The 13,107-nt window shown below is 36.3% G+C and overlaps 1 protein-coding gene across 3 annotated transcripts in view; it reads right to left on the bottom strand.

Moving 5' to 3' along the window:
* gpat2 (glycerol-3-phosphate acyltransferase 2, mitochondrial) overlaps positions 1-11,489 on the bottom strand; it is a 50,550-nt gene extending 39,061 nt beyond the window's left edge. The window contains exons 1-2 of one of the 3 annotated variants that reach the window (XM_081348421.1): positions 11,443-11,489; positions 5,605-5,712 (exon numbers count right to left, since the gene is read on the bottom strand). In XM_081348421.1, the coding sequence (XP_081204547.1) occupies positions 5,605-5,670 (66 nt within the window). In that variant the 5' untranslated portion in view covers positions 5,671-5,712; positions 11,443-11,489. Of the gene's footprint in view, positions 1-5,604; positions 5,713-10,867; positions 10,926-11,429 lie in introns of those variants that run through there. The other 2 variants (XM_081348422.1, XM_081348423.1) reach the window with 2 other exon arrangements.
* Between the last annotated feature and the right edge of the window lie 1,618 nt (positions 11,490-13,107).

Here is a 13,107-nt window from a genome sequence, read left to right as displayed (position 1 = left end):
TGAGCACCTCTTGCGTTGTTTTTTGCCTCTTCACGATGACTTGCTTAATTTAGTCCTAATTTCTAAGTCGCTTTGGACAAAAGCGTCTGCTAAATGACTAAATGTAAATGTAATGAGAAGCATTTGTAAACTTGTCATGAAGTGGTAATGAAACTGAAGAATTGTGATGCACACCTGAGTGTAACAGATTACTGGAAAAAATATTGTTTTCTATCCACCGGATGTTGATCAGTCAGTAGTAAGAAAGTGGCAGGGTTTAAATGGACCAAATGATCGGAGAAGTCGTGAGTACGTCTGCCATTTCACACAGTGGTTCCCAAACTGGGGTATGTATTTCTAACAGACAAAATGCCACCTCTAGTGTAAAAGCGGGAAAATGGTAGTGCTGTAAAAGGTCAAATAACCTGTGACAAATGACCTGTTTACAAACAGATCGGGTGAATTTTCATTTCATGCCAACTTTATAAGTCTCCCAGCAGTTTCCACCACAATAAACATTTGAATAATAATGAACTCTTGCAATTGATGAAATTAAGACATAAATATTGCACATTTACTACTGCAGTGTAAATTAAATAATGAATATACTTACTATGAATTAGATTATTTATTTTTTACAGTGCAGCTGTATTACAATAGTAATATACACCTTTATTTGAAATGATAATAATACTAATAATTACCGAGACACACTCTCACAAGCTAGAAAGAGTTGAGTCCACTTTAAAGTCCAGGTATAAGTCAATTAAACTAATTAGGTTTGTTGATGCAGATACATTTATGTTCCTTTTTATTATATTTCTTATGATATCAAATAAATGTATTTTGGCACTTCGGTTGGGAAAAGACAAAAAACTATGGGAAACACTATTCTAAAGAATCCTTTTGGACAGAAAGTCTGGTTCTGGACTCACTTGAATTACATATAATTGTCATGGCTCTGTGCAGAAAATATTATCTCCAATCTAATAAGACTCAGGAAAAAAGGGGAAAATTGCTTGTTACACCCTTGCTCAGAAAACTGCATGCATTTCTAAGTAATTCAATAATTTGGTAGAGTTATTATTTCTACAACTGCATCTAATTTGACAAGTTTTCAATCTCATTCCTGACCAGGTGAGTACATCTATGTCTGGAATCAATTATAGAAAAAAAACGATATAACGATCCCACAAAGGTTCCACATGATTGACTCCTGACAGTCTGTGTGTGTGAGCTTTTTGGCCGTGTGTGCGCATTCATTAACGGAGGCAAGAGATACCTTACGCTTACCTGGTGCTGTGCTTTGAATCTGATTATGATAATCACCATCATTACAAACACAGATAACATTTTTCAATCTGATACAGCAACACTAATGAACTAATCAAAAATGGAATACATTTCAGGTCATTTTCCATCAGCGTTTGAGGGGAAGCAGCTTCTGAGAAATTTATCAAAGAGCTTTTTGACTTTGTTCACAATGAATCCAATTTTATCTTGTTTTTCAAACAATTTTACAAGAGATGAAATCAGATCTTTTCGTTTAGACAGTCATCATCTATAGAGGTTTCCATAGTAAATGACAGGGCCGGGACACACTATTGAAATTTGATAGGACCGATCAGGACTCATTTTAATCAGATTTCCAACCCGTTTATTGTAGTTCATGTGACAAACAACAGGTTTGAGTGGGATACAAAAAACAGATTTTTGCTGCTCGTCTAAACCAAGCTTTTGTCATCTTCAGTGTTCTTTTTCTTGTCAACATTAGTTTCATCAAAGACTAATGTCACGTTGCATTTTTTACTACTCGACGACACAGTGCATATAAATGGGGACACACAATACAGGATTCAGCAATATTATTGATTTGACTGTACTGACACTATTAGATGAGAACTAAACTGAGCTGAACGATGACATCACCGCCTCTACTGTGCTGCTATACAGCTGAATTGATCTTATTTCATTTCTGATGATCTTTACACAGTTATTGAACAGGACAGAATCAATTCTGATCTGACCTCAGCTGAACAATGACCCTTTTCTCTTTAGAGCTGCTTAACAGCAGAATTGAATTCTGTTTGCATCACTGAATCGTCATTTCCCTGTTTACCCCTGTAAAGCTGCTTTGAAACAATCTGTATTATATAAAGTGATATATAAAGGTGACTTGACTTGACAGTAGCTCATTATTTGTGTTATGTATTCAACCTGCCCTAGAATAAGAGGATTACTAGATGATCAAAGACCCAATCAAGAACCCTCAAGTGGACTGAATCACACATAAAGTCAGCAGCTCTTCGGGGGTAAACCAACACTGCCAACAACAGCTGGGAGAAAATGGGATGGCGTTTGGAGTAATCGTCTGCAGCTGGTCTGAGTTATGAATTCAATTATCTTCTAGAAAGTAGGTGGATTTGGAGAGAGGTGGGATGAGTGAAAATATGAAAGAGCAGACTTTATTGTTTAAAGATATCATGGCCTCTCTGTAGCAAATTCTGCACACTGACCAGGCAATATTAACAATGGATACTAAGGGTGTAACGGTACACAAAACTGATGGTTTGGTTTGGATGGGGCGCGTTCAGTACGCCATGAGATTATCGCGATACGTACCGTGTATGTTTTTTCAGTTTGGTTTGAATATCGTTACACCCGGTAAATTGACCGAACGTGAATAAAAGACATTTTTAATGTCAAGATTTAAAATGACAAAAAAATTAAATTTCAAATAAATGGAAATTAAATTTCAAAAACAAAATCATAACGACCAAAACGTTTTAAGGGTAGTGTATGTACATACATATGCTGAGTCCCAATTCGCATACTATCCGTCCTAAATAGTATGCGAAACTAGAATTAGTACGTCCCAAATCATAGCATGTTGAAATAAGTATTCCAAAGATACCCGGATGGTTTACTATTTCCGGTTAGAATTCGAAGTGCAGATCAATGCACACTCTAACGGCTAATATTGCCCACAACCCATTGCGTTCGGGAGGGAGGAGCTTTGCGGTGATGGTGGTGATGTAAACCTGGCAGTCGGATGCAGCAACGGAGATGCGCCCTCAGTTTTTAAGTGTAAGAATTCAAATGTTTAACCCTAATTAAAGTTATATTTTATTGTCTCGTAATATTAATGGGTTTATGTTGTGCCAAAAAAGTACCGTGTTTATCTTGTAGGGTCCGATGAAGATACCGAGCGCCTCATTGCAGTCTACAAAACAATAAATAAAAAGGCTCTAGTAGTAGTGTCATGCAAGTGTCTTTTTTTATATATTTCTTTTGATGTTTCTGTCTGACTTATTTGTAGTAATACTGTGGCTGTACATATGTTAACTTTATCAGTCCAACCAAAGAAACATGGTTACTACACTTTTACTATAGTAAAAGCATGGTTCATTTTCATCGGGGTATTTTTAAGTATTATACATAAGTATAAGATGAAGTATAAAATACGTTAAACAATAGTTACACTATAAACTTTAAATATTTTAACTCAGAAAATAAGTAGCGCTAGCTTTCGTTACACACATTTGCACATGAACGTCAGAGCCGCCTCACAAACGACCTGCGTTTGGTTGATCTACGACGACGCCCTGCTTCACTCCTCAATTTGGTAAACACATTGTAAATGTATTGTGGAAAAAAAGATGGGAATAGCAAATAAAATTATATTGGATATATAAGAATGAATGAAATGTTAAATGTTTTGTTAACAGTCGCGGTGTGCGTAACTAGGCAACCACGTTCAAGTTCACGTTGCATGATGTCATCGAAGTATGTCCCAGAACGTGCATACTTTTTGCTACACACTCAAAAGTATGTACTTTTTCATCACAAAAAAAGTACATACTTTTAGGTCGTAGTATAAGTAGGCGAATTGGGACTCAGCCATACACTCACCTAAAGGATTATTAGGAACACCTGTTCAATTTCTCATTAATGCAATTATCTAATCAACCAATCACATGGCAGTTGCTTCAATGCAATTAGGGGTGTGGTCCTGGTCAAGACAATCTCCTGAACTCCAAACTGAATGTCAGAATGGGAAAGAAAGGTGATTTAAGCAATTTTGAGCGTGCCATGGTTGTTGGTGCCTGACGGGCCGGTCTGAGTATTTCACAATCTGCTCAGTTACTGGGATTTTCACGCACAACCATTTCTAGGGTTTACAAAGAATGGTGTGAAAAGGGAAAAACATCCAGTATGCGGCAGTATGATTCAAGCTGATAGAAGAGCAACTTTGACTGAAATAACCCCTCGTTACAACCGAGGTATGCAGCAAAGCATTTGTGAAGCCACAACACGCACAACCTTGAGGCGGATGGGCTACAACAGTAGAAGACCCCACCGGGTACCACTCATCTCCACTACAAATAGGAAAAAGAGGCTACAATTTGCACGAGCTCACCAAAATTGGACAGTTGAAGACTGGAAAAATATTGCCTGGTCTGATGAGTCTCGATTTCTGTTGAGACATTCAGACGGTAGAGTCAGAATTTGGCGTAAACTGAATGAGAACATGGATCCATCATGCCTTGTTACCACTGTGCAGGCTGGTGGTGGTGGTGTAATGGTGTGGGGAATGTTTTCTTGGCACACTTTAGGCCCCTTAGTGCCAATTGGGCATCGTTTAAATGCCACGGCCTACCTGAGCATTGTTTCTGACCATGTCCATCCCTTTATGACCACCATGTACCCATCCTCTGATGGCTACTTCCAGCAGGATAATGCACCATGTCACAAAGCTCGAATCATTTCAAATTGGTTTCTTGAACATGACAATGAGTTCACTGTACTAAAATGGCCCCCACAGTCACCAGATCTCAACCCAATAGAGCATCTTTGGGATGTGGTGGAACGGGAGCTTCGTGCCCTGGATGTGCATCCCACAAATCCCCTCCATCAACTGCAAGATGCTATCCTATCAATATGGGCCAACATTTCTAAAGCATGCTTTCAGCACCTTGTTGAATCAATGCCACGTAGAATTAAGGCAGTTCTGAAGGCGAAAGGGGGTCAAACACAGTATTAGTATGGTGTTCCTAATAATCCTTTAGGTGAGTGTATATTCCTAAGTGTGCAGAGGCTTAAAGTTCACCCAAAAATAAATACATTCTGTTATCATTTATTTACCCTCAAGTTGTTCCAAATCTGTATGAATTTCTTTTTTCTGCTGAACACAAAAGAAGATATTTTGAGGAATGTCGGTAACCAAATAGTTGATGGGGCCCAATGACTTCCATATTTTTTTTTTCTACACTATTGAAGTCAATGGGGGCCAGCAAATGTTCAGTTAACCATATTATTCAAAATATCTTATTTTGTGTTCAGCACAAGAAGAAAAAAAAATCATACAGGTTTGGAACAACTTGAGGGTGAATAAATGATGGCTCACTGCATCAGAGATTAAATTACTGGCATTGTGTAAAAAAAGAGATTTCCAAAGAAGTAACACAAAGTAATCAAAGTACACAAAGACTTAGTAAATTAAACTTTTACCCAAGTCTTAGCCTGAAGTTACTTTAATCTAAACGTTCAGCAAATCTTTAACATTCAGCACTTCTAACCCCACATATATAACAGTAAGATATGTCATGTGAAATGAAGTCTTACCGTGGGGCGTTTGGGCTGGAAAGAAACTGCAGTTTTACAGGAAGGATTTTCACTGTCTGGGTCCATGATTCTTCAAACCTAGTTGCTACCTTACCATCAGAAGTAATCCTGAAGAAATAAAAATGATAGATTATTAAAAATGCACACCGTTTATCAAGAGGTGAATTTCTGAGTAGCTGATGTAAGTGCAAGTGTTCGTTTTTTTTTTTTTTTTTTTTTTTTTAAGTTTGGTTTTAGACAGACTTTTTCCGGGATCCTTGGGAGGAGATTAGAGCTTTTAACTTTAATTTCCCCATTTCAATAGGACATTTCAACAGTTTATTCCACACCGATTGATTGTGTACTAATTGCAGTAGTGTACTAACTGATTTTGCAGGAGTGTGGGCGGGGCCTTGAGTCTGCGCGATCAGTGCCATATTGGGACATTGGCAAGAGGACATTCAATGGAAGAGAGTTAAAGTGCATCATCCATCTTTTTTACATTAAAGTATATCATCCAATATGTCCTAAACATGAGACATGATTTATATTAAGGGCTTCAAAATAACTTGTAAAATATAGTTAACAAGTATAGTTTAATGTGGCTTGCCCCATCAGATGCTTGTGACGTTGCGGGATGTGAAATTAGCCTACCCTTTAAGATAAATACAGATTATTTTTTTAATCCAAATAGAAATAAGTTCAAAACACAGAGATATATAACACACATTGCCATTAAGCCCTAAAACATACATACTGTGGTCATAATTTTTTTTTGGCCATATTGCCCAGCCCTAATACTGAATGACCTCTATTATCTGAAAAAGATGAAGCTTAACATCAGTTTTGCTGAGCTGACTGCAAAATTATTCATGACATCTAACTGCTGACCAAACATAAAACTTTAAAATCTATATAGAATTCATGGTGCCTACAAATCCTTTTTATTTACATAGCAGCGTTTATTTCAGAAAATGTATCTTTCTAGAAAATTGACATACAGTGTCTTTCACTGTATCGCCATTAATATAGAAATCCAATGATCTTCCTCTCTCCAATATTAACAGTACAAGCATGAACAAAACCAGACCGAAAATCTCATTCTCCCCAGCACCCTCAAAAACATCATTATCCCCATCTCTCTCCAAAGCTGAGTGTATCTCACTGTACATCAAATGCCCCTGTAGCTACAATTATTTCATGTCCGAACATCTCCATATCTCTTATTTAGTCCAGTTTTCATTTCTCACTCCTTTTCTCCACATCCACCTCTGCATTACAGAAATGAACTACAGTATGCTTGTTTCATTTTGTTCATTGTTGCATCACGAAAGTGTCAGAAAACATAACACAACACCAAGGAGTGCTATAACAGGCATTAGTGTAAAGTAAACTGTATTTATGGTCAGTTTATGTGTTTTCCAAACCTGCATGGCTTTCTTTTTTTTACTGTGGAACATGAAGATACTTTTTTTTTTATACAATGGAACTCAATGGTCATCAAAACAGTTCAAAATATCTTTTGGAATGACAAAAATGCTAGAATCTTCTATTCTAGGGTGGTAGGGTGACTAAAAATGTTAGAATCTTCTATTCTGGGTGAACTATCCTTTTAAAGTCATTTTTATTTTAGCTAGTCACCTGAATAATAACAAATCCACTTTAATGGCACAAACATTTGAAGCCAACTATCACCCCATTGAGCACTAAAGTTTTTTTACCGCCACAGCAACAGAAGAGTCCACTTTTAATAAGTAGCCTATGTTCAATACTTAAAAGTACTGACATCTGCATAATGAAATAAGTTTCTGGCCTTGTTTCTATGTCATCATTCATTAAAAATCAACCTAATGGAGGAACAACACTGCCAAAAGCTCAGGCAAAAAAAAAAAAAAAAAAAACTTGAAGAGGGTACCTTCAGGAAGCTGACTTTAAAACTATGCACTAATATGGACAAAAAAGTTTTGTGGGTCATTTCTGTTATGCAGTACCTTTTGAACTCGTGGCTGTTCAGTTGTGTTTTTTTCACATGCCATTTAATTAGTAGCACTCATTTCACTACTAATGAGCACTTTGTATGCAGCAGAGATACATTTACTAAGTAGTTTTGTTTCATGAAATAATGTATGCGGTGTATTCTAGATCATTTTGTGGAGAACGTGCACACTATATGAATATCTATTGCATGTCTGTCACTCTTTATCTGTCAATACTTGCAAACACTAGGTGTTAGGGCTGCACGATATTAGAAAAAAAAATCTGACATTGCGATAACAGTTTCACCAGATAAATCAGTCTATTTGGAAATAATTAATTATTGTAGAATTATTAGGGTGATTTTGTAGGGGAGTGAATCTGCATAGAAAAAAGTAATTCCAAGCATAGATAAATACAACAAAACAAAGATACCTGAAAAAACATTGGCTAAAGCACTTAATTTCCTTTGTAAGTCAGACAGTATTCAGGTACACAAATTGATTAATCAAATGTAAAATAACACTGCATAAAGTCTTCACTGAATAAATTAAATATAATTAATCTTTGAGTCTACAAAAGTGATTTTCTTTGTATTTTACAGCTTTGTGATAAAAGAAAAGATTTTCATATTTTAAACTGTTTAAAGTCAGCATGACACTGAAGTTGTGACTGTATTTTCTTCCCTATCCGCTTGTTAAAGTCCCCTTGTGGTGAAAATCAAGCTTTTAATGTTTATATGTCTATGTGGTGTTTTTAATTTGCTTTAAGACAAACCATGTGCAAATTCAAAAGTCAGCACCATTGCTGAGTATTTTCTCTTTAAAGTCCCCATGAAATCAAAATTGACCCTATTTACTTTGTTAGCGCATATTACTAGTCTTGTGGTGAACAATTAATCCGTGCAAGAAAATATTTAAAAAAAAAAAATTTTTACCATGGTAATCTTTAATCAAAATCTGAAAATGCCCCTCCCCTCTGCATTGGAGGACCTTCTCTGATGACGTAGGTTTGAGGAATTGGTTTGGGCAACGCTTAACCACTCCCCTCAAACCGTTAGTCTGCTATGAGCAGAGATGGAGAGGAGGAGCGCTAGAGTAAAACCCTGCCCTCTGTTCAATATTCCGTTTCACTGGGAAATACGTCATAACACTGGAGAAAAGTCGTTTGCAACTTCCGGTTCACGGGGACTTTAAAACTGCATTGGAAAAAAAAGCGGTTTGAAATCGCTGGTGTTTCTTACGTCACCGACGTATCCAATCACGTCAACGTGCGGGCGGGCTTTAGCATTTCATTAACTACCGTATTTTCCGGACTATAAGTCGCTCCGGAGTATAAGTCGCATCAGTCAAAAAATGCGTCATGAAGAGGAAAAAAACATATATAAGTCGCACTGGACTATAAGTCGCATTTATTTAGAAATTTATTTCACAAAATCCAAGACCAAGAACAGACATTTAATCTGGAAAGGCAAGTTATTCAACTACACAGTAGCACACAGAACAACAGGCTGAGTAACGTTAGGTGTCCGGTATGTTAACGCACCCCACATTAACAGTTATTCAGCTACACAATAGCATAAATAACATATACCTGGGAGGCTGAATAGGCTAAATTAACATAAGCCAGCGAGTCCAACAAGCAAGTTACCAGTAAACAAGTTCACCAAGCTCCCGCGATCTCATTCCACATCACTGAATCCATTGAATTTTCTTCATCCTTGGTGTCGCTTCTGAACAACTCCGCCATAGAGCGCCCTCTCGCCGCTGTAGACGGTAATGTTTTCATCTCAGTCTGAATTAATTTTGATATATAAGTCGCACCTGACTATAAGTCGCAGGACCAGCCAAACTATGAAAAAAAGTGCGACTTATAGTCCGGAAAATACGGTAATATATGAAGCAGGGGAGTCTCAAGAGAAGCCCGGTATATTTTTCTGTTAATACGAAAAATCTTGTACATTTAGCAATATAGCGGGTGAACTGTGTATGTGATGTATATTACGATGTTAAGAACAACTATATTCCTTTCTCACTAACGTTCTAAGTTGTTCAAAGCATTTCTGCGGATGCTGATTGTTAGAAGGCATCTGTCGGAGATGGCGAACAGGACATGGTTTCTGTAGCATTAGCAACACATTATTAGCTGTTTGATTACATAGTAAGGCAAAAGGCTAATCATATTATTTACAGTTATCTGTCAGATGTTGTAAAGAGCGATACCATTGTGCAGCGTTTACCTCTGTTGACCGAGTGGATCTCTGAGCTTGTGTGAGTGAGTGGAGGTGGGGCTAATTTGCATATTCATTAAAAATGTATTTTTTTTTATGTCATTTTGGTGATCAAATATGAATTTAAGGGATAAAATTGACAACAGGGGGACTTTAAATGTGTAAAATGAATAAATAGTGCACATAAACTGCTGTTGAGATAGTAGAAGCATGGACCCGGAAACAGCATTCCTTATGTCATGATGAATTAACAAGCAGATTTTGACATATCCTAGTGAAACTGCTTGTTGAACAAGACATATGTAGGACGGAACTTGATTTTGTCCATCAGGAATTATTTGATTGGGTGGTTGGATCATTGTGGTTTGCTATTGCTGTGATCTCTTGTCATCAGAGAAGAGAAGAGATGTCGCTGCAAGAGGGAGGGGAACTTATTTTGATTAAAGAGGACTTATTATGCCTTTTTACATTTTCAACACAAAGTGCACTTTAAAATGGAGTTATACTCTATCTGACCAAAAAGAGCACACTGTGTTTTTCGGAAGAAGGGGCTTCATAGAGTGTTACTGACAGACTGAGAAAAGAGAGGTGCCACTACAATGTAAAATATGTGAAAAATAATTTGTGTTTTTTGAAAATTCAAGCATGAAAACCTATTCTTGTCGGCCCAAAAACAAAATCAAGACTTTGCAAAAGAGCAAAATACGGCCTCTTCAGATATTAAGAGGGCACATGAATTAAAAAAAATATATATTTAATAATAATTATATATCATGCACGGATAAATAATTTAGAATAAGCACTGCATTATTCCTTAAAAATAATTACTGTCAATATTGATATTATGGTGACTTCAATATTTGACATATAAAACGTACTACACGACAATAATGATCCGCGTATTTTTATTTGACTAGCAAAGTGGCATGACTCAGCCCCGCATCACTCACGAGACTTGACTCTGTCCGCAAGCCAGCTTAAACTGTCATGTTCAAATGGTAATGTTTATAATTGTTATGTCTGTACTGGAAAGATTTCAATAATAAAAAATAAAAATAAATAAATAAAAAAATCACTCACGAGACTTGATGAGCCGCGAGCACCTGAAGCTCGTGAGTCAGCTCTACTTCACGCGCACAGGTCAACAACGCGCATGCGCCAAAACAAAACATGACGCACGTGCAACTCTTTTCTTTTTGATATATGACTCACGTTAGAAAACTCGAGTGTGTCATGATATTATTATTTATATGAATCATATAATATAGAGTTTAATCACCCGGGCCCAGCAGTTCCATGTATGTAAGTGTATTCAGAAAATCAGTCAGGGCACGTTGCTTACAAAAGCTGTCTGCTTCTTTGACGGACAAAAGTAGAACAGCTCAAGGTTACGATCTCCTATAAAGTGTGGTTATCCATTATGCAGAATTAGGACTAAGAGAAAAAATATTTACTTCCCAATCGATTTAAGCACATTTGATAAAGGGCCTCAGCATTAATGTTGGAAGATATCAAGCAAAACGAGGCTAAACATCACCTGGTGCTTCAAAAAATCCCCCAATATTTCACACAGTTCATATTAAAAGAGTTAGGCTACAAATTCAAATCAATATCTTGATCGAGTAAAGAAAGAACGACAGACATGCATCACTCACCTGCAGCAATTAAACTGGCTGTTACTAATGCAGCTCATCCGTTTATCGCCCCCTACAGGTGAGGACAGGTTTATTGTGCAGATGTACATTCATATATGTTATGTTATGTTATGTTATGTTATGTTATGTTATGTTATGTTATGTTATGTTATGTTATGTTATGTTATGTTATGTTATGTTATGTTATGTTATGTTATGTTATGTTATGTTATGTTATGTTAAGTAATAATTGACGACGGGCCGTTGAATTATTAGAAAAATAATGCACACCCGAGGTGGTAATGTGGCCACGACGCGAAGCGGATAACTGAAATCATTTGGCGAAGTGATAATTCGGTCAAGACCTTACTGGAACTACTTTTACCGTGTTTCCCTGAAAATTGCACACCTTTGGTCAACCCATCGGCATCAGAATCAAGCATTCAACAGCTAGCCATATATTATATTATATTATATTATATTATATTATATTATATTATATTATATTATATTATATTATATTATATTATATTATATTATATTATAGGCTATTGCTGAGTTATATGATGGAGACAGAAATAAATTAAATTACATTTGATTTAAAGTACTTTTTATTCTTTGCTTTAGTTGTTTTTGCTTTAACCAGCATCTTATTTTTCTACAGTCAGTCTCACACCTTTAGTTCCACCATGACCTTCAGTATTCACCATTTCTATTATTCTCTTTTTTTCCTTTATTTTGACAAGCCCCGAAACTTCTTTACTCCCTGCTGTATTGTCTTATTTTTCATTCTGTTCAGATTTTTATTTATTTATTTATTGACCTTTTTTTGATTTGCCCTATCTCTCGTCTTATTTTTTTATTTTTTTATTTTTTTGAGCAGGATTATGCTGGAACGGATGTCCGGATGTTGAATAAGTCATCATGTTTGCCTAACTCTCCAGGAAATTGTAAAAAGTTCCCTGTCTGTTCAAAGGACATCTTGAAGCCCAGATCTCCATTTTATAACCTTTCTTCTGGCTTGTAAAACATTTGCAAGGTTGCCATCACTTCGTCTCACAACAATCCAACTGGTAATTTCATCGTAATACTTTTAAAATGAAATCATTTTGAAAGGTTTTTGGATGTGTTTGATTTCTGCTCCCCCAGAATTCACCGCGTCTTTTTCTTCTTTTGATACAGTGCCATCCTTTGGCATAAGATAATGTGACCTGATACATAAAAGGCCAGCTGCCTAGGTAATAAGAGATGCTTGCTGATTGCATTAGCAAACACTGTTTCATTTCAGTCCAAAAGCACAAACTCCACCCGAGTGGATTTATTATGACGGGCAAAACATGAATAAGTTGATATAATAAGGGATTAGACCCGATGGGTTTTACAAAAAAGACTTTAAGATCTCCTGACATAACATAAGTGAAATAGGATTTACATAAATCCTACAGATTTTAAAAGAATCTTGGCAGTTATAAAACAAAGACAGACAACAAAGGGGTTACATATTAACAGCACTAATACAGATTTGTCAAGAATGAATAATGACGGATTTAAATTTTTTTTTTTTCAGCAGATAAAGATAGTATCTTATTATGGGGGGAAAACTTAACTCTAAACACATTCAGAATCCTTTAAACCAAGGATTTTTGATCTTTTAGATTCCAAGGACCACCAAATATTTTCATCTGG

This window comes from Scardinius erythrophthalmus, assembly GCF_964197995.2.
Source record: "Scardinius erythrophthalmus genome assembly, chromosome: 20".
NCBI lineage: Eukaryota > Metazoa > Chordata > Actinopteri > Cypriniformes > Leuciscidae > Scardinius > Scardinius erythrophthalmus.
This window is presented reverse-complemented; position numbering and strand designations above follow the sequence as displayed.